Raw genomic sequence first — 20,153 nt, forward strand, 5'->3', positions numbered from 1 at the left:
TTCTTTGACTTTTTTTGACATACTATACTATGACTTTTTCATGACTTTTTTGACATACTATACTATGACTTTTCTTCAACTTTTGTTGGCACACTATACCTTGACTTATTTACGACTTTATTCAACATACTATACTACAACTTTTTCTTTTTTACTTTTTTTGGCATACTATACTATGACTTTTTTTGACATACTATACTATGACTTTTTTTTCAACTTTTTTCGACATACCATACTATGACTTTTTAATGACGTTTTTCGACATATATACCATGACTTTTTTCTATGTTTTTCAACTTACTATAATAGTACTTTTTCGACATACTCTATGACTTTTATTCAACCTTTTTTCGACATACTATACTATGACTTTTCTTCAACTTTTTTGGGCCACTATACTATGACTTTTTTCGACATACTATACTATGACTTTTCTTCAACTTTTTTTGGCACACTATACCTTGACTTATTTACGACTTTATTCAACATACTATACTATGACTTTTTTTTTTTTTTCACTTTTTTTGGACATACTATACTATGACTTTTTCATGACTTTTTTCGACATACTATACTATGACTTTTCTTCAACTTTTCTCGACATACTATACTATGACTTTTTAATGACTTTTTTCAATTTTTTTCGACTTACTATAGTAGTACTTTTTTCCGACTTTTTTGACATACTCTATGACTTTTATTCAACCTTTTTTCGACATACTATACCTTGACTTATTTACGACTTTATTCAACATACTATACTATAACTTTTTTATCACTGCGCCGGCCTTTCCAACTAGCTTGAGTTCATTAGGGTCTCACTCTCCGTCCCCAGCAGGCAGCAGCATAGAAGACTGCAGTGGGCACCACAGACTGGTCGACATACTATGACTTTTTTTTGACATACTATACTATGACTTTTTGTTTTACTTTTGTCAACATAATATGCTATGACTTTTTAAAAACCTTTTTATGACATACTATACATTGATTTTTTTCAACATACTATACTATGACTTTTTTTCCGACTTTCTTCGACATACCACACTAGGACTTTCTTTGGCCTACTATACTATGACTTTTTTTTTAAAATATACTTTACTAAGTCTTTTTTCGACATACTATACTATCAATTTTTTTGACTTTCTCAACATACTATACTATGATTATTCATGACTTTTTCATGAAATACTATACCATGACTTTTTAGAAATATTATAGGACTTTTTTTGACATACATTGACTTTTTATATGCCATAAATACATAAACAAAGTATTTTTACTATGCACATATTTAAAGCAATGAATTAAATAAATCTTGAATAAACTCAGAAACATGAATAGTATGTAAAGCAGTTTGTCTCTGCCCTTTCCTTTATGTTGTTTTTGCATATACATTACTGTGGTCTCCACCATGGTTTGCTGTTGTATGAGCACACCTAGACGTTTGCACTACATAGCCAGGCTTCTTTCCTTTCTCTTGTCCTCTTGTGACGACCACTCATAATTTAACTCAAATGTTATTTGTAGAAATATGTTCATCTTTCTGGTGCAGTATTTGTTACATCCATGAAAGATGGGCTAACAGTCCCTAATGGAATGAATGGTTAGAACACTTATAAAGCAGAGTGATACATGTAGTTAAAAGTCACATTGATGTTTTACTGTATATCAGCACTCATGGAATGTGAGGTTTGTAGCAGTACAGCATGAAAATGAGCTGATGCGACACACTGAATCTTCTGCTGAACATTTTATTGGTTTCAAAATAATGAATACAAATAAAAAGTAATTTCCTCCAAAATAATTTTAATGTTGAGGAACTGGACGAGTAAAACTGAAGAAAATTCAACCATGGGACGGGCAGTCACAGTGACACCTCCCGCCCTCCCTGCTCCCCTTTCTTGGCCAGCGGAGGAGTCGGGGAGAAGCGGCTTTTAATATATGAGATGAAGCGATGGAAAAGCAGGTAAAAATAGGGGGGGAAGGGAAGCATCTTTTGAATCTTCAACAGTAAAAAACACTAACTAAGAAAAAAAAAATCCTTGTATGGAATCTTTAACCTTGGCAACTTCACTACTAACCTTTACACCTGAATAGTGAGGACAAACTCAAGAGTAATAAAATTACTATTCTCTTTTATTCACATGAAGTTAAATCTAAATCCCTTTGAATTAAAGTTAAATTTAAGTGGCCATCTCCCTTTTAGAGCAGACCTCTTTCTGAAATAAGGCATCTGTAGTGCTGTCAACTAAACAGTCGTAGCAGAGGGTCACGGGTGCATCAGCAATCACAAAATGGGCATTCTGAACATGTCTGCCATACAACAAGATCATGAACATTTATATTAGGGCTGCTGGAGAGACATGATGTTACTCTCTCTCTCTCTGCTTTTTCTCAATACAACCTCAGGCAAAAACAAGAAGAGGGCAACATTTAAACATAGATGCAGATACAGTATAATGGCAGCATAATAGATCAGGATAAATACCAGTCTAGCCAATGTCTCGCAGTGTGTTTGTGTGTACGTGTGTGTAGAAGAGCCAAAGAGCAGCGGTAAACTGATATGTTCTGAAGGCGGTTTAGAGGGTGGAACAAGGCAAGAGAGGGTGATCAATAGCAGGAAGGTGGGGTGGGGGTGGTGTGTGATTGGCCATTTATGTGAAGGTAAGCCCAGCCTCGTTGTAGACCTTGAAGACCTTCTCGATGGCGTTGACGTAGGCGGCCGTCCGAAGGTCCAGACCAAGGTTGTACTTGGTTGCTGTGCGCATGATTTGCTAGAAAAAAAAGGCAGAAGAGAACACATGTTATACAATGTTGGCTAACAGCAATTCCAACGGCTTAAACCTAGCCAAGCATTTGATTATGAATAATGCATTGAAATTGACATTATTTTATTCACCGTTTTTTTAAATTATTAATATACGTTTTTTCCCCTCATCGATTTTATTTCTCTTTTTAATAGATTTTATCATTTTTTGTCTAACTTCTATTATAACTTATTTATATAAAATTATTATTACCATGATAATTTTGTTGTCTTGTGAGCATTGGTCTCAAATTGTTAAATGGTTTGTCTCCTCTGTTTTTCCAGTCTATACTTGTTTGTATATTGTCTTATAATAGGCTTGTCTGCCATCTGTAAAGCACTTTGAACTGCACTAGCCTGTATGAAAGGTGCTATAAAAATAAAGTTTGATTGTCAATCAATTAAATCAATCAGACAACTCAGATGTTAGGTAACTAAAATTTCAAAAAGTCAAATTATGACTTATGGGAAACTTGGTTTCTGCAGTGTTAGACTTTTCTAAAGACCTTTTCAAATTACCTCACATAATGCAGTTAGATACCTTATTTATGTCACATCAAGACTTAAAATGTTTTTTAGTTTGTTTTTTTTACATTTAAATCACATTTCTGCCAGTACTTTCCAGCTGTATATACCACTAATTCCTAGCAAAGTAATTAATCAATTAACATCATCTGGACACAGATAAATTACTCTGGCTAGCAGTAACAGTGTTTACTACAGGTGTGATGGCACTGAATGAAAGGATTTGCCAGCCTCCTGCAGCACAATCCACTGTCTAACCGATCTCGCCTGTAGTAGTCTGAGATCTAACATTTTCATTGCCAACGACTGCGTCTTGGTTTGTTGGTAGTGTGAGGTCCTCTTACTACCTTTCTCCTGTATCTGAGCTATCTTTACAAAGGCTTGGATGTCTTGAAATTATTCAAGGGCTCACTTTCAGCAGTCTAAAATTCTGGCAGTTTGGGCAAAGTTTAAGTTGAATCTTTCATTTGCACAATAAAAAAAACAAAACCACAACGTTGGAACAGGACAGAAAAAGTCTGAGAACCACGGTTCATGCTAACATTTCTAAAGTCGTAGTTTTCATCTCAGTTTATTACACTAGATATGATGGCGACTGCTGACAAAAACAGGTTGGACTGTGTTATGTACCATACGATCACTTACCCGGGCAGATCTCTCCATGGTGTAGGCCAACCCAGAGTGAACAATATCCTTCTCAGAGGCTCCCTGCAAAAGGAAGATGAATGTTAACCACACAGTTATTTCAAGAAAGACGTGCAAAGTAGTCCTGACATGATTCATCACTTAGTCCAACAACAGAAAATAGATAATTATTAAACAATAACAAGTATTAGCTTGGTTGCATGCTTTTACCTTTGAGAATTCTGTGCTTTTCGCTTCTTCATACGTATGCAAATTGAATACTTTGACTTTTTTTAAAGGCTCTGTAACTTGTAATGGGCATTGTTTGGCCTCTGTGATGGAAATCTCAGTTAGTTACAGTGCTGATACGATAGATGTGTGTGTGGGGACCTTTGCTGCATGTCATTCTTATGATAACGGTTTGTTATTCCAAGTGGGAAGCTTTGGCACATTTGTTCCCTTGTTCAGAGCGCACTTTGCCCATGAATTTGTCAGTCACTGTCTTAAAACTGAGAAAAAAATTTTCACCAGGACAAGTCGCTTGAATAAGTGTGTGTCAGCAGATGTTACTTACAGCAACTCTGGCCTGGAAGTCAGCAGTAGGTACGACGGGGATGGGTCCTCCCTGCTTGCCAAACTTCCTCTCTAAACTTTCCTGCACAGACACTAGAAGGGATAACAGAGGATAAAGATGTCTTTAGTTTCTGCAACAACAAATACCATTGATGGCACAACCTGAAAGTTATCTAGCTGGGCATATGACCATACATGGTGAAAAAGGATTGTGCCATTTCATGATTTGCTGTGCGTGAACAAGACAAGAGTATAAATACAGCTGGAAAGAAGTTGCCCAGGAGTCTTTTCCTTCTCAGTGATGTATAGCAGCCAGGTAACTTGTACAGCAAGGCAAGGATTAAAAAATTTAAAAGTTGTCCTATTTCAGCAACCAGAGTGTATTGAAACAACTCAAAACACTGGTTGCTACAGTATAAGATTTTCACACAGGACAGAGTGAAGAAAGTGAGGTAGACTTGATATATTATAGGTAGGTTGGATTTTGTAATTCCTGTATAATTCCTGTATAAGATGCAAATCCTGATCTGAATCTACAAAAAAAATAATGGTTCTTTTTTGTTTAAATACAGATGGCTACTGGTGTTACTCCTCGTGAATTTCGATACCCTAAAGGAGCGGGTGACAAAAAAGAGGCATTGATAAGAGACAAAGAACTGAGAAAAAACAAAGACACGCTCTATTGTGCAAGGAGAGAGGGTGAGATATGGAACCTCATGTTCCAGAGCACACTTATGAGAGAATGGCTGAGTGCAATAAAAGAAAAATATCCTGAACTTGAGGAAAGTCAACAGGACAATTTAATTAAACTCAAGTCTAACGAAGGTACCATATCTTTCTGTACGACTGTAAAGGTTATGGTACATGGCAAACAACTATGAGAGAGGTTCACGAAAGATTTTCTACAAGTTAAAAACATGGCCCAGACCCGCGTGTTAACAGCAGGAATGGCCAAATTGAACATGACCAGTGAGGAAGGACGTCCTGATGAACCAGAGGTTGAGGGCACTCCCCCCCCCCCAACCAACCCGACTAATGAGAATTAGATTGCCTGATAAATATAGACAGAACAAACGAAAAAGAACACGGATCATTATAAATAACTGATTATTAAAGTGTTATCCTACCAATATAATTGATGAATAGTGAACTGGGTTGTAAAATCAGTGATATACATATTTTTCTGATTTGTAATACATTTGTCATGTACAATATCTGGTTCTGATGTTTATATATCGTTTTAGATTTGTGTCACAAGAGTTAGAAATCTAATGATCATGTATCTATTGATTGTGTTTTAGGACGTGAGAACACTCGAGTCTGTCTGCAGGTTACGGAGGAAGTAAAGAGCGGTCTTGTACTCACTGAGCAGGTGGTAGTTTGAGTCTCTCTCATATTTGAAGGTCAGCCTTCCATAGCTGACATGGTTGAGATTCTTCAGCCACTCGAAATAAGACACTGTCACGCCGCCAGCATTCAGGTACATATCCTGCAGGTCGAAACATCAAACTCATCAGACATCTGACTGTTAGGTCTTGACTTCTCTGTGTGTAAAACTATTTTGACTAAATTTCCTTGGTGCCGTTTTAGGATTTGATTTGGTAAAAAGAGTGAAAATATTTTCTGTAAAATAAAGACACTGGAATGAACTGTAATGCTTTTGTGAAATAAATATTTTGACAAGCTTGAGGAAACGTGTAAAAACGACCAAAAGACCCTTGGCATAGAAATCTGTTGCTTATACAATAAAGGCTGCATTATAGTTTACATGACTACTGTTCTTGTTTTCAGAATAATTTACTCTGCTAATTGTTTGACTTTAACATTTATTTATTTATTTATGTGTATTTTTGCTGTAACGTTACATATTAATGACTAAATAAGAAACACCACAATTTAAAAGTGAGATTAACTCAACAAAACTCCGTTAATCTGCTCCATATGGACTGGGTGGGTGTTTGATTAGATTTGATTGAACAGCTCCACAAACGGTCATCAGACTTTGATTCAAATGCTGCTATGGCGTCGCATTTTTGCTTCACCTTCAAACCAGCAAAAAGAGCTCACACTAAAAGAGAAATGAGAAATCTTGATTGTGAAATAACCAACACTGGTCCAAATTTGACAAGAAAATGATGACAAGTATAGGAACCAAATGATGACACGTAGGAACCCATCACTTATAGTAGGACGTTGATTGGGTCTTCACTGAACTTAAAAATGTTTTAGAGACTCTTTGTGTGTGTGTGTGTGTGTGTGTGTGTGTGTGTGTGTGTGTGTGTGTGTGTGTGTGTGTGTGTGTGTGTGTGTGTGTGTGTGTGTGTGTGTGTGTGTGTGTGTGTCTTCTTACAGGAATAACCATGACATTGTTTTCCAGGAAGACCTTGTCAGCATCTGGGGTGGTGGGGCCGTTGGCACCTTCAGCAATGATCTGAAACCGACAAAATACAAACACACACTTTACATGACTGCATCTTGGTAGCCTTGTCCTTACTCATGTAGAGTCAAATGAAAACTTGAAGCAAAGCACCTTGGATTAATTAAATGGAGTGTTTACCTTGGCCTTGATCCTGGGGGCGTTGACACGCGTGAGCTGCTTTTCTCCGGCAGCAGGGATCAGGATGTGGCAGTTGGCTTCCAAAATATTCCCTTCGTAGGGTTTGGCTCCTGGGAAGCCCACAATGGTGCCATGTTGCTGCAGAAAGTGCAGAGATACACACATGAGAAAAATGTTTGAATGTTTCTATGGGAGTTAAATTTTGAAAAAAAAAAAACAACTTGTATTTCCAGTAGCAGAAAAGTCATCCGACAGTCATGTAAAGTGAGAATGAATTAGTCAGATAAAAAAGGAGAACTTGTGTATTATTGGATCAAAAAACAGAAAAAAAGGAACAACTTCAAGTGAAAAAGATACAAGAGAGGATCAAAGAAAGAAGACAAAAGTGAGGGGAAGACTGCTGTGCCGGTACCAGTTTGTAGTCCTCCAGCTGTTTGGGGTCAATGCCCTCTGGGTTGTAGATGGCTCCATCAATCTCACCGATGCCCACACACTTGGCCCCAAACCTGTGCAGGTACCTCATGGAGTGGAGACCCACATTACCAAAGCCCTGTGAAAAGTGACAGCAAGTTCATCATCACCACTGTTCAACATCACTATGACAATCACTTTAAGATCTTTAACTACTATCAGTAGTAAATAGTGTTAATTTCGTCAGACGAGACGAGACTAAATATGCTCGTCAACGACCTTTTTTTCCATGACTAAGCCGAGACGATGACGAGACTGCGCCAATGTCCAAAAACGCTGACTAAGACTAAATTAACATGCATTATTGTTTACGAAAAAAGACGAGACTAAAATGTTTTGCATAAAATAAAAACTAAGATAAAATCTCTCTTCATTTTCATCTACAATCGTCTCTACTTTTTCATCATGAGATAGAATATTCAGCTGTTACCGAGACCCGGTGCTACGGCACCGACAGGTGCCCTAACGACCGTTATCTACCGGACCGAATAGCCTGCGCTTCTCTCTGATGCTCCTAAACGGACGTTAGAGTCAACCGAAACATCGCTGCACGGGACGCTAGTTAACACTACACTTGGCAGCAGGTAACGTTAGCCTACCGTTAGCTAGCAGTTGGATTTAACACAGTTAAAATGCTGACAGCTAAACGGTGTAATGGTTTGTCTCTATTTCACTATGTAGGATTCCAACACGAGACGTACGACAGTCTGTAGCTGCCGTTGTCTGAAAAACAACACAATGTTGCGTTCACTTGAAATACCCTCGCCAGTTTCGTCCTGCATTTATTTTATTGTAAAATATCCTTTCCCCATGCAGTGGTTGTTTTTGTCGTTTACTGGTGAAATAAGGAAGAGGCTCAATATTTATATAACTTTATAGCATTTATTTATGTTTATAACTATTTGACTGAAATGGATATCAGAAATAATTTATTTAAAAAAAAGACTAAAATGTTTTGACTAAAACTTGACTAAAATGGCGAGACTTTTAGTCGACTAAAACTTGACTAAGATACCTCGAGTTCTCTTTTGACTAAAACTAAACTAAAATGACGAGACTTTTAGTCGACTAAAACTTGACTAACAAAAATGTTTGGCACAAGACTAAGACTAAGATTAAATTAAAAATAGGTGACAAAATTAACACTAGTAGTAAACATTTTCAGTAGTTATACCCAGTTTTACTCAACCATAAGGTATGGTTCAGGCACTGTGGTGCCACCATGTGGCCAGTTTCAGTTATAACATTCATCATCATTACCACAATTATTTTACTCTATCTTGACCTGAAATAAGACCTCAGACAGGTGCCATATGTTTGATAAAATATGTGTGTAAAGATGTGAAAAATGGAGATAAGACAAACCAAAACAAGCACAGATGGACAGAAGGCCTGTCTGGAGATAATTATTATGTTGCCTGGTTACAATCTAAAAAGTATGTGAATAAATGAAAGGAAAAAAAAAAAATAGAGTACTTCATTACAGATTCCAAGCTCCTCTTAACACAATGTGGCCATGACACAGTCCAAGACTGCCAGAGAGATTAAAGGATAGCGACCTCCAACTGAAGGGTTTCCTCAATTTCTATCGTTTTATGGTACATTCAGTACAGTATGGTCATATCACACACACACCCCTTAATTAGAAAACGACGAGTTGACTTCACAGCTGATTCTTTTAATTTAAGTGCAATAGAGTAAAAACATGCCCTTGTTTTGATCTTGATACCACACTAGAGATCAGTCTCTCCTCTCTCACTAATAAATCTCTAAGAAAATCTAATCTCAGCACAACATAATCCTCAAACACAAACGCAAAGGGATTAGCTTTTTCAACATCCACATCATGATTCAGCTGCTGTCACCACTTTTTTACCTCCTTCTCATTCCTCACACAAATATCCCCTCCACAAATGTCATCCCCTTTCCCATCTCTAATCATTGTCTTTGTCACTGAAAAAAAATCTGCCTCTTTGCAAATCTCTATAAAAGCAGGGAACGGATGTTTATTTGTGCGATATCAATCCTGTAAGTAAAAAAAAACTAAGAGCAGTTTCTCCTTTATGTGTCTAAATGTTACACAGACATTTTTTTGTTGAGTGAAATTGCATCTAAACATACAGGGTTGTCATCAAGAATACCAGATTACATGGTTGTCATTTAAACATAAAGTAAAATGTTAAATACAGAAAGAATTCTAGGAAAGCAGTGGAGTCCCGTGCCTAGGGGCTCCCTACCCATGTGTCAGTGTGCGTGTGCATTTGACACGTGAGCAGCTGCCATGTGACATGGAAGTGAAACAGCTGAGAAACCCCACAGATGCACTTCTCTTTTTGCCAATTAAATCAGAAGTATCCTTATAGAAAAAGGTCTTTAATGTTGAATGTTACCAAACTCTATACTACTTGCCTTGTGTCTTTCATTGCATCTTTATTCAAGACTTTTCTGAAGTTTATTTTCATCATATTTCCTAATAAATATTCCTTTGATTACATTCAATCCCAAACACACACACACAAAAAAACATTGAGTTCAATAACCTAACCGACTCACAAAGCTTGGTATGCAGGAGTTAGAGGAGTAGAACAGTTTCCACCAAAAGACTATTAATTGGTCCTACTCTCTCATTCCTCATAAACAAAGAAGCAAACCTCCTTCAGTTCACTGACGTCTGCTCTGTATGAGGAGATCAGAGCCAGACTAAAACAGATGGCATTGCTCTGATTGAGGCTCTAAAACCCCTCATCATGATTTCAAATGAAAACTTAAATCCTGTGAGTATCTGTGAGCAAAGATCTGCAGTACAGTTAGGGTCTCATCTTCCCTTTCTCCATCTAAAATGTTTCTATGATCATACTACATTTGTGTGTACCTGGATGACAAAGGTCTTGTCCTGGAAGCCAGGTGACAGGCCCAGCATGCTCATGTAGGACGCCTCGTTGATGAAGTTCTCGATGCCGTGGAAAACTCCACGACCAGTGGCTGAGATACGTCCATGGATTCCTCCCTGGCTGATGGGCTTTCCTGTCACACATGCATGCGCGTTGATGTCCTGCACACACATATGGAAGAGATCAAGCCAAATAGACCCTAGAAGATGATGTACAGAGCATTGATGCCCATAGGAGATTTTTGAAGCTTCAATTTGGGTTTGCAAAGCACTGTGAGCGCAAACAGCAACCATCACAGCTGCGTGTGATTGGATGAGACCCAAACACAGCCCAAAACTTCATGTCTCCAATGAGCCTCAAAACAGCAACTAAGATACACATTAGACTGCATTCACACCAAATCAGGCGTTGCGGCAGTGTGGTAGTGTCACTTAATGGCACATTTGTGTCTCAATGGTTAGCGATTGGCCACTGTCTGTTGCACTTCAACTTTTCGCCGCAGGGACACTGCGTTCTTTTCCAGGATCCACTACGGTCCCCACCTCCGCAGCCTTAACGCATTACTCACATTCAAATGAATGGCAGCACTGTCATTTTTTACCGAAATGTATGATTTGGTATGACTGCAGCCCTAGAAGCACGGAGACAAAAAAACTAAACTAACCCTAACCCTAACCCCTAACCCAGAATAAAATCTGCTACTTTCTAAAGAGAATTCAATACAGTCTTTAGTGGCCATAGTGGTAGTGCATTTTTACTTTCTGTATCAGATTTCGGCCATGGAGTTAACTGCTTGACATACACACAGTTAGACGTTGTGTAGTGCTACAGTACCAGGCAGTGCTGCAGCTGACTGAACGTCAGTACCAACTACCCATAATCCTCTGCCCTCAGATACCCAGAGCAAGAATGTGTCACCCATTCCAAAGCCCTGCCAGGAGTATCTGGACCAGAGGGCACATGACGAGGTAAGGTGAGAGGAGAGGGAAAATTACTAGCATGGAGAAAGTAGGGGATGAGATGTGTAATAATACACACATGAAATTCAAAAATGCGTTGCGTTATTAGTAGAAAAATTCAAGATGTATCCAACACAGTGGATTACAATTAGTAATAATTATTGTGTAGTCACATTTTAATGGCGCAGGTATATAGTAGAGTGCCTGGTGTTTATTCATTCTACATGCATCGCAGTACCCTGTATGTAATTGTGAGCCAAAAATAATTACAGCAAAACACTTGGTAGCCATTCAGAAAACTGTTGAAACCAGATATCTTACACCAGACACGTTTATGGGTTGCCTGAATGGTTAACAAGACTAATCTTAGACTGAATGTAACTAAATAGATTCCACATAGGAAAAAACTACGTAAAAACAACTGGTCAAATTGTATAAATGTTAAATTTAGCTGCTCACATTTGCTTGTCTCTACCAAATTGTATAACGATAGTATAGTGGTATACAGTAACTTGAAGTTTTTGCCAAATACTTTTGTCCATCGACGAATCCTTTGAGTTTTTATAATCACTCACCTCTAGTCTAAACACTGCAGCTGGCTTTTCCCAAATCCTTCCGAATTCGCTATTACACTTTTCCTTGACTTTAATATGGTTAAAAATCAAGGTCAAGTCGGGTATTTGACTATTATCATTTTTTCCTATTCAGATCAAACCTAAAACCAGCTGTAATATAAACATGAACATTCAGGTAAATATTTTCCAATTTTAGTCAAATAAGCCCTGTTTGACAGGTTTAGATACTAGAATGATTAACTGATAACACAAAAACACACAGGCCTCAGTTTGTAAAGCTGCTTTTAAGAGAGGAGGAATGTCTAAGTGGTCGGGTGGGAAGGGAGAGGCAGGAAACCACTGCTCGTGCTTTACGTGTGACTCATTCCTTGCTATTCATCTGGCCCATTTTAAAATTTGCACTAAAAACCGGCCAAGTCATACAGTTTGGTTCTGTGTGCCTGAGAACTCACAGTGTGTGCAATGGTGTTGGCGTATGTGTCGGCGATCCAGGACATTTCCCTCTCTCCTGTGCTCATGTCTGGGGCCGGGACATCGATGCCAGGTCCTGGTAAAGGGAGACGGGTAGGAGAGGGAAAAGTGGGACAGTTAATCAAGCACGGATGTACAGTGCAGGAATGCACACAAGTACAAACTTCACACAATGAATTTCTCTCACAAACCAGGTTTCAGTCTTGATAACTAGGTACCGCTTTGAATACTAAAAGCTTAAATGAGCATTATGTCACTGGTAATGGATGACAGGGGAAATGTGAGGGCTGTGTCCTATATATAAACAGAAGCATGCATGCATGAATGCAGAGAGGGGGGTGGGTCTACTGAGAGAGAGAGAGAGAGAGAGAAAAGGGGTGACTTTCTCAATAGGGGCAGTTTGAGCATGTTAAACACTGACAGAACAGGACAGTGATGTGTACAGTGGGTACTGCTTTTGCCTCCAGGGTGTATATGTGAATACATCATAAACATTAGCATGCATCCAGGCTGAGGCAGCAGTAAACTGTAGTGATGCACCGAAATTGAAAATTCTTGGCCGAAACCGAAAAAAGAGGAAACCAAGACCGAAAACCGAAACACTGAAAGAAAAATTACAATTATTAGTACCATTGCATTTATGGCTATGACTGTGTACTAACTTTACTAAAATCAAGGCATTGCAATTGTATAAATTAATATTAAAGTTTGATAAAACTAAATATGTAGCAGAAATATGGCTACAATCTGATAGTCACATACAGTATATAGTAGCCTAAGAACAGAATAGCTTACCTATTATTATTATTATTATTATTATTATTATTTTTTGAGGCACTTTCTTGCAGGATTTCACTGAACATATCAGACAATGAGGGTGCATGCCCCTCATTGGGTGCAGAGAGACGAGTCTTTTTTTGTGCGCTCTGATCTCCTCCTGCGCTGGGAGATCAGAGTTTAATTTTCAGAAAACACCATATATTTGTTGTACTGCACAATCCTACAGCTCCTCTTTTCACCCTGTGTGTTGAGCTCTCTGTTTTAGCTACAGAGTGAGGCATCTCACTTCTGTACCATCTTTGTTGGGAGTCGCACATGCTCAGTAAGTACTACTAGCTAGTCAGTTGCAGAGTATGAGGGATTGCCATTCTAGCAGCTAGGCGAGCATTATAACGTGTTTTACAAAGTGACGCACGTTCGTCACGGAAGTAAAGGCTGGACTACAACAGAGCTGTTTGGAGTAGTTTGTGAGATTTTCTCTGGAAGATGGTCAGTCCAATTGGGGTGGACTTTTTCACTTTGTAAACCTATAATGTTCACAAAAAGATATATAACACAATAAAGGAAAGGGGAAAAGCAAAAAAGCACAATATGAGCACTTTAAGAACTAATTGTTAAAACATTTTGTTTTCTGTATTATTATTATTTGTCATAGTATTAAGTTCCCCATTAGAACAAGGTAACATGTAAATATCTTCTCAAGGTATGCAAGTTGCCTTGTTTTGACCATGTCCATCAGCTATGGCTAAAATACTTTATGACCAACAAACAAATGTATACATATATACAGACATATATAGACACTAAGAGATTTGTATCCCTTTTCAGTTGACACAGGCACACCCTGAGCTACCCAAACTGAATAAGCACTGGATGACAGGAAATGTTTACTCTTCTGAGTGGAAACATTCACCTCTCACCACCACGGCCTTTTCTAACTGAGTCAAATAACGCAAGACAAAAACACTGTCATGCACAAAATGCCAAGCAGTGTAACCAATTCTCATAGTACTACTTATAGTTATAAAATACATTTTAAATTGTTGGAGTAATAACTTGTAAAGTTCTTAATTTAAACAACACACACAAAAACTCACCAATAAACCCCTTCTTGGCCAGCTCAATAGTGAATCTCCTGGTAATCTTCTCCAGCTCATTATCCTGCAACAGACAGACATAGTAGAGAGTTTAAGAAAAACATGTTGTTGCTTGGTTCCAATTATAATGAGATATTCAACAAAGGACAGTTATTAAGCAAAATAAGCTAAAGACAACCTGTGTCTTGTCCATATAAAGCAATAGTTTATATTTAGAAAGAAGTTTCAGGCATTTTGACAAAATGTTGAGGTTTTTGTTGAGTTTCTTTGTAGTTAACTCTTCCAGGCAACAGCCAATGATCGTCATTTCAATTTATTTCCCAGTATCCACCAATAGATGCACTAAAATGCCTATCATAGTCCAATAAAAAAGGGAAGGCAGGCTCCATAAGTTTGAAGCAAAAACGTATAGACCTGGTCATTTACTGACAATACAGTTCCTGCAGCCTTCAAACTAAAATTAAATCTAAAGAATGATACAAAGAAACATTTGATTATCTGCTTTAACAGTTGAACTTAAACAGGTCATGTTTTCTCCTTTTCTTCATGTCTCACTCTCACAGTGTTATTCCATTATTAATCAAAAAGTACAAAATGAAAGGATAAGACCCAGTAGCCCTGCCTTTTGTATTCCAGAGTGATTGAAGCATCATTTGTTTGTTTGAATGTGAGAAAGAGACAGAGAAACCCATGAAACTTGATATCCCTCCAAAGGCTTTGTTGCTTTCCTATACGCATTACGCATGCGAGAGTGGGGGAGGAGGATTGACATTAGAGGGCTTACGGAGTAATTCTTGGTGTTGATCTTGACTCCAGCTTTGGCTCCTCCAAATGGCACATCTGGAGAAGAATACAGCTTAAAAACCACAGGAACATTCAAATGCTTGTGCCAAACACACAACATTAAGATCAGGGGTTGAGTATCGTTTGGGTTTTTTACAATACCAGTGCTAAAACGATACTTTTAAAAACGGTTCCGGTGCCTAAACGGTGCCTGAACCGATACTTAAAAAAAAAAGGGAATAGGGTGTTTTACAATAACTTTGAATGCACCACGAGGCTTACTAGTTTCTAGTGAACGCACCGTCTGTGTTGTTTTTCCAAAAACGGCAGCTGCACACTGCTTAACGTCCCGCTGTTGGAATCCTCTACAGTGAAATAGTCACACTTTACAGCGTTTAGCTGTCAGCATTTTAACCATGTTTAATCCATAATATGTATGTGAAGATCAGGGGATAACCAAAAAGGATGCTTTGTGGAAGGCTAAGATTTGAATACTTACCAACAACAGCACACTTGTAGGTCATCAGAGAAGCCAGGGCTTTGACCTCATCCACAGACACATCTGTACTGTAACGGATACCTGAAGGAAACACACACACACACACATACATACAGGGGGAAGTTTATAACTTGGCCACCATACAAAGAAAAACCATAAATAATAATAATTTATACTTTATTAATCCCGCAAGGGAAATTATGTTTTCACTCGGTTAACACACATTACACACAGGCCTGAAATACATGCTCAGTACCTATACACAAATGGAAAGATGTCAGAGTGAGGGGGCTGCAGCTGTCAATGGACAGGCGCACCGAGCAGTTGGGGGTCCGAGCACCATGGCAGTGCCCAGGAGGTGAAGGGGCACCTCTCCACCAAACAAGCAAAAATTTACAAAATGTTCCTCAAATTGATGTTTTTTATATGATAAAACAAAGTTCTGCTATTCTTTTAACCCAAAATGAATGTACTGATTTTTTTTTTTTTTTTTTTAAATCATATATGCCATCATATGCTAGTTTAAGAGCCTGCTATAATTGATTAAGTGTTCAGAATGCAACATGGGGAAATCATTAGCCTACACTGACACAGTCTCCACTACTTGTGCAGCTCAACAACAGAGAAATGAATAGCAGACAAAACACTCTGAAATACTGTACTGGACCATTAATCACAGCATTTCTCCACAACCACACACACAAGACCACATGAACAGGTCAGAGATCACGATTATTCCTGGCAGTCACAGGAACAGCAATGGGCGGGTGGAGAGGCCGCAAGAACCAATCCCAGCCCCCCATTCTGACCCCCGCCCTCGAGCTACAGTCATTCCTTCCTGTTTTCTGGGGTTTACTACCATCACCACGGTAACATGTGTGAGTCAGCCTGTGTGCGGCGATACATGAGACCATACAGCCAGGCAGCCCAAGTACCACACTACTACATCTTACTGGTACAGTGTGCGAGTGAGATTGTCCGGCTGCACCAAATATAGCTCATCCAGAGTTAGCTTCTACAGAGAAACTCAAGGGCAAACAGCACAAGGAAGAGACAGCAGATTGCTTTAAGGGGACAAAAGCGCTGTGTGTGTCATTTTTAATGTGAGCAAGTAAAACAAGTAAAAGCCCACTCACTACCATGTCATCTTTAATTGCCACTTAATGACATGATATCATATACCCACCTACTTCCATTTGTGTTAATGCAGTAAGAGAAAAAGATCAAACCTCCCACAACAAAGCTCCATCTTTAAGAGTGCTGCTTTGGTTCTCCCCTTCTATCTTTATTTCCATTCATCCAAAGATCAGCTGAGTTACCTCAGGGTTGACACAAGACAATCTGACTCACTGATCAAATTAAAAAGAAGAAAGGAAAGCAATGCTGCTTACCCATTCCCTATCCAACCCTCCATTTATCCACCCAACCAAAAGCTCAACACTGCAACCAGAGCCAAAATATATCTGTAAACACATTCCTCAGAAATGGAGGACAGATTTTTTGTAAATAAACTCAGCCCACACTAGAATTTAGAGTTCCTGCAGCAGTCAGACCATTTAATGTCAACAGTCTGGCCTAAAGGCCCAACAAAGCGATTTACTTATATATTTACTTATATATTTACTTGGTGGTAAGGTCTCTCAAACAACAGGACACTGAATATATCCAATAAAGCTGAAGAAAGATATTATTGTCTTTAACTTTCATGGAGTATGGGGTGTCCCTCCATACTTTTTGGTTTCCATGTAACAACAGTTACAAGGAGAAGGGTGTTGACAATTTAGCAGACTAAACAAAACTTGAGTGACTTGTACTATTAAAAAAAAAAACACACACACACACACACACACACACACACACACACACACACACACACACACACACACACACACACACACACACACACACACACACACACACACACACACACACACACACACACACACACACACACACACACTAACTTTCTGTTTCCACAAACTATGTTTCAGGGGTGTACAAACAACCATGCAAACACACCACATGATATTCCAGAGTTCATTCAGTATTCAATGAAGAGCAGTGTGACCAAAACCCAGCAGCTGTTGTGCTGTGTCGATATTGGGGGGGGGGGGTTATGAGCAAAACATGCTCACAAAAAACAGCCTTTGCACTTTGATCCAAACACAGCCAAGGTTCTATGCATTAGATCAATGATTAAACACACTGAAAAATAACTGCTCTTACTCCTATCCCACCCCCATTATGCTTGGGTTAGGCATAAAAGGACAACCAGACTTGTTTAGAGGGCCACTATAATAAATCAATTGGTAATTTTCCCACTTGTCAAAAGTTAACTGCTGTGATTTGTGATTATTGGTTAACTGTAACTTGAATCTGGATTAGGCAACATGAGAGCGAGGAAGATATAGTTAAATACTAAACACTGTAAAGGACTGGTAATGCCAAGCTGGATTTTGATTTTGCTTTTGATCTAGGCGATGCTCTGCTCTCCCCAGGCTTTGATGAGATGGATAGAGGCAATCACGCTCTTGCAATGTTATTAATTTTACATATATGGCTACTGATCACTGGCTGGGCAGCCTGGAGATTCATAAATAAGTGAACTAATTGCTCCATTACTCTGGTTTGGAGGAGAAATCTGTAATAGATATTTTATCTGGGTGCCATAAATGAGGCCAGGCCAATGTCCGCACCACACCATTCAAACATGCACTTTGACTGAATGGCATGTCTCTTTCTACTAAGAAAGCCTCCTCTCCACAGCACCCTCCCCCACCTATCACACCGCTGACAAATAGGAGTGCCTGAAACACAACCACCCCTCTCATACCTCCTGGCTTCCTATACATCATATTCTTCTATTCACAAAACTACCCAGAGTGCACTGCAGCACTAGCCCATAATGCCTCTGCTTTGAACCTTGAGCCAACTAACTAAGTCACTTTGCCATATTAGACATCATACTCTGTCCAAGGTTGACACATTGCACATGAAGCAGTGGATTCAAGTATTTGTCTACAGAATGAGTGAGGACACATTCTGTGCATTTGACCTGCCTTTCACACTTGATTGTATATGAATCAACTGACAGAACAGTGCATGAACAATTACGTCTTCATTGTCAACCATGTGTTTTGTGCAGCTCATGCAGAGATGGCCAAGGACTGACATGCTCAATGACATAACACCTGATGCCTTCAGGGTTGCCCTCTCCCATCACATCATACATCTGACACACAACTCATAATAAAAAGGAGACCACGTCAGTGATAACAAGAAATAAACTGGTGCATCCATCCAGTTTTGTACCAGATCAAGTCACTGGAACGTGAGAAACTGGCAAAAAATATTGTTAGTTTGGTGGCTTAACACTGCCCACAAAGTGGGGCGAATTTGATGGTTAATTTGCTGCTAGCCTGCAAGCTAACAAACTACAGTATCATTATACCTTCAGGTGAGAAGGAAGGTCAATGTAAACTGTACAAAAAGTCTCATGCGAGCAGTGCAATACAGGAAACAAACCGAACGAATTATAAAAAAAAAAAAAGGGTGTGGTGAGTGTAACGTTAGGGTTAGCTACGGATTAAACTGAGAAGCTATGTGTAACGGTAACCATTAAAATTAGCTGCCTTATGTTGTATGCTTTGCTTGCTGATGGTACTGCTAACTGATGCTAAGTAGTTAGCTAGAGCTAGCTGTCATAGGGGCCAGTCGGGGCGGTTTGGCTCAATTCTTACCCCCTTTGCAGGGTGTCCTGTGCTGGCTGTGCTGGGCGCGGTACCCCTCAATCACCTCCCACTCTCCGTTATCCCTCCTGATGGGGAAAGACACGCTCAGGACGTGATTACAGGGCTTGATGATGCGCAGGATGCCACGCACACGGTTCCTCTTCTGCTCGAGGGTCTCCCTCGTCCTCAGATCCTCCACCAGCTTGTCCTCCACGATGCTGGCGCCACGGTCGAAGAAGCCCTCGACCATCCTGAAGAAGTTGGGGTCGTCAGGCTTGTCCGCTGCGTCGGCATAGCTACGGACCCGCATCAGGGACGAGGACACTGGGAGAGCGGAGTCAACGCACCCCGAGGCCAGGGCACTACCCGCAGAGCGGCTCAGCAGCTCCCCGAAATACCGATACATGACTGAAACTAGCTAACCGTCTAAACGAACTAATACAAATGCAAATGCAACTAAACAACAAGGACAATGGGGGGTGACGACAGGAAAGGGGGTAGAATGAGTGACACAGCAACTCTTCACCGCGTCCCGTCCTCTGGCCGAGTGGGTAATGACATACTGTTTCCGTTTGCTTTAAAAGGAAGCACGAGCCAGGAGGGCAGTGAGGGCTCCTCGGGAGTCGGAACGCACGCGGAAGAGGAGGACCAACGGAGGCGCGCCCCCGTGCGAAGCAATGAGGAAGCAGTTGACAGCGCGCAAATGGGAAGAAAAATAAAATAAAAATATAAAACATGTAAAATTATATAAATTAATTTATCTTGATTTAGTCAGCAATGCTTGGGTTGTTATAGGCTAGTGTTTTGA

General features: G+C 39.5%; 1 protein-coding gene across 1 annotated transcript; it reads right to left on the bottom strand.

The window, feature by feature from the left end:
• Nucleotides 1-1,738: 1,738 nt before the first annotated feature.
• Nucleotides 1,739-19,951, bottom strand: glud1b (glutamate dehydrogenase 1b). The gene is made up of 13 exons (XM_039787812.1): nucleotides 19,355-19,951; nucleotides 15,615-15,695; nucleotides 15,117-15,172; nucleotides 14,333-14,396; nucleotides 12,437-12,531; nucleotides 10,432-10,611; nucleotides 7,501-7,638; nucleotides 7,089-7,226; nucleotides 6,882-6,962; nucleotides 5,897-6,020; nucleotides 4,533-4,624; nucleotides 3,980-4,042; nucleotides 1,739-2,777 (listed from the first exon to the last, which is right to left on the bottom strand). The coding sequence occupies exons 1-13, from the start codon at nucleotides 19,749-19,751 to the stop codon at nucleotides 2,658-2,660; spliced, it is 1,629 nt and encodes a 542-aa protein (XP_039643746.1). The 5' UTR covers nucleotides 19,752-19,951; the 3' UTR covers nucleotides 1,739-2,657.
• Nucleotides 19,952-20,153: the final 202 nt, after the last annotated feature.

Source organism: Perca fluviatilis, chromosome 21, assembly GCF_010015445.1.
Source record: "Perca fluviatilis chromosome 21, GENO_Pfluv_1.0, whole genome shotgun sequence".
Taxonomy (NCBI): domain Eukaryota; kingdom Metazoa; phylum Chordata; class Actinopteri; order Perciformes; family Percidae; genus Perca; species Perca fluviatilis.

What these genes read in the sequence shown, in the direction of transcription:
- glud1b (XM_039787812.1), bottom strand. Translation starts at nt 19,751, where the DNA reads ATGTATCGGTATTTCGGGGAGCTGCTGAGCCGCTCTGCGGGTAGTGCC. An exon ending in CCAACACCATTGCACACACT is followed by an intron (nt 10,612 to 12,436) that starts GTGAGTTCTCAG and finishes ATGTGTGTGCAG; the next exon opens with GACATCAACGCGCATGCATG. An exon ending in AGCTGGAGGACTACAAACTG is followed by an intron (nt 7,227 to 7,500) that starts GTACCGGCACAG and finishes CACTTTCTGCAG; the next exon opens with CAACATGGCACCATTGTGGG.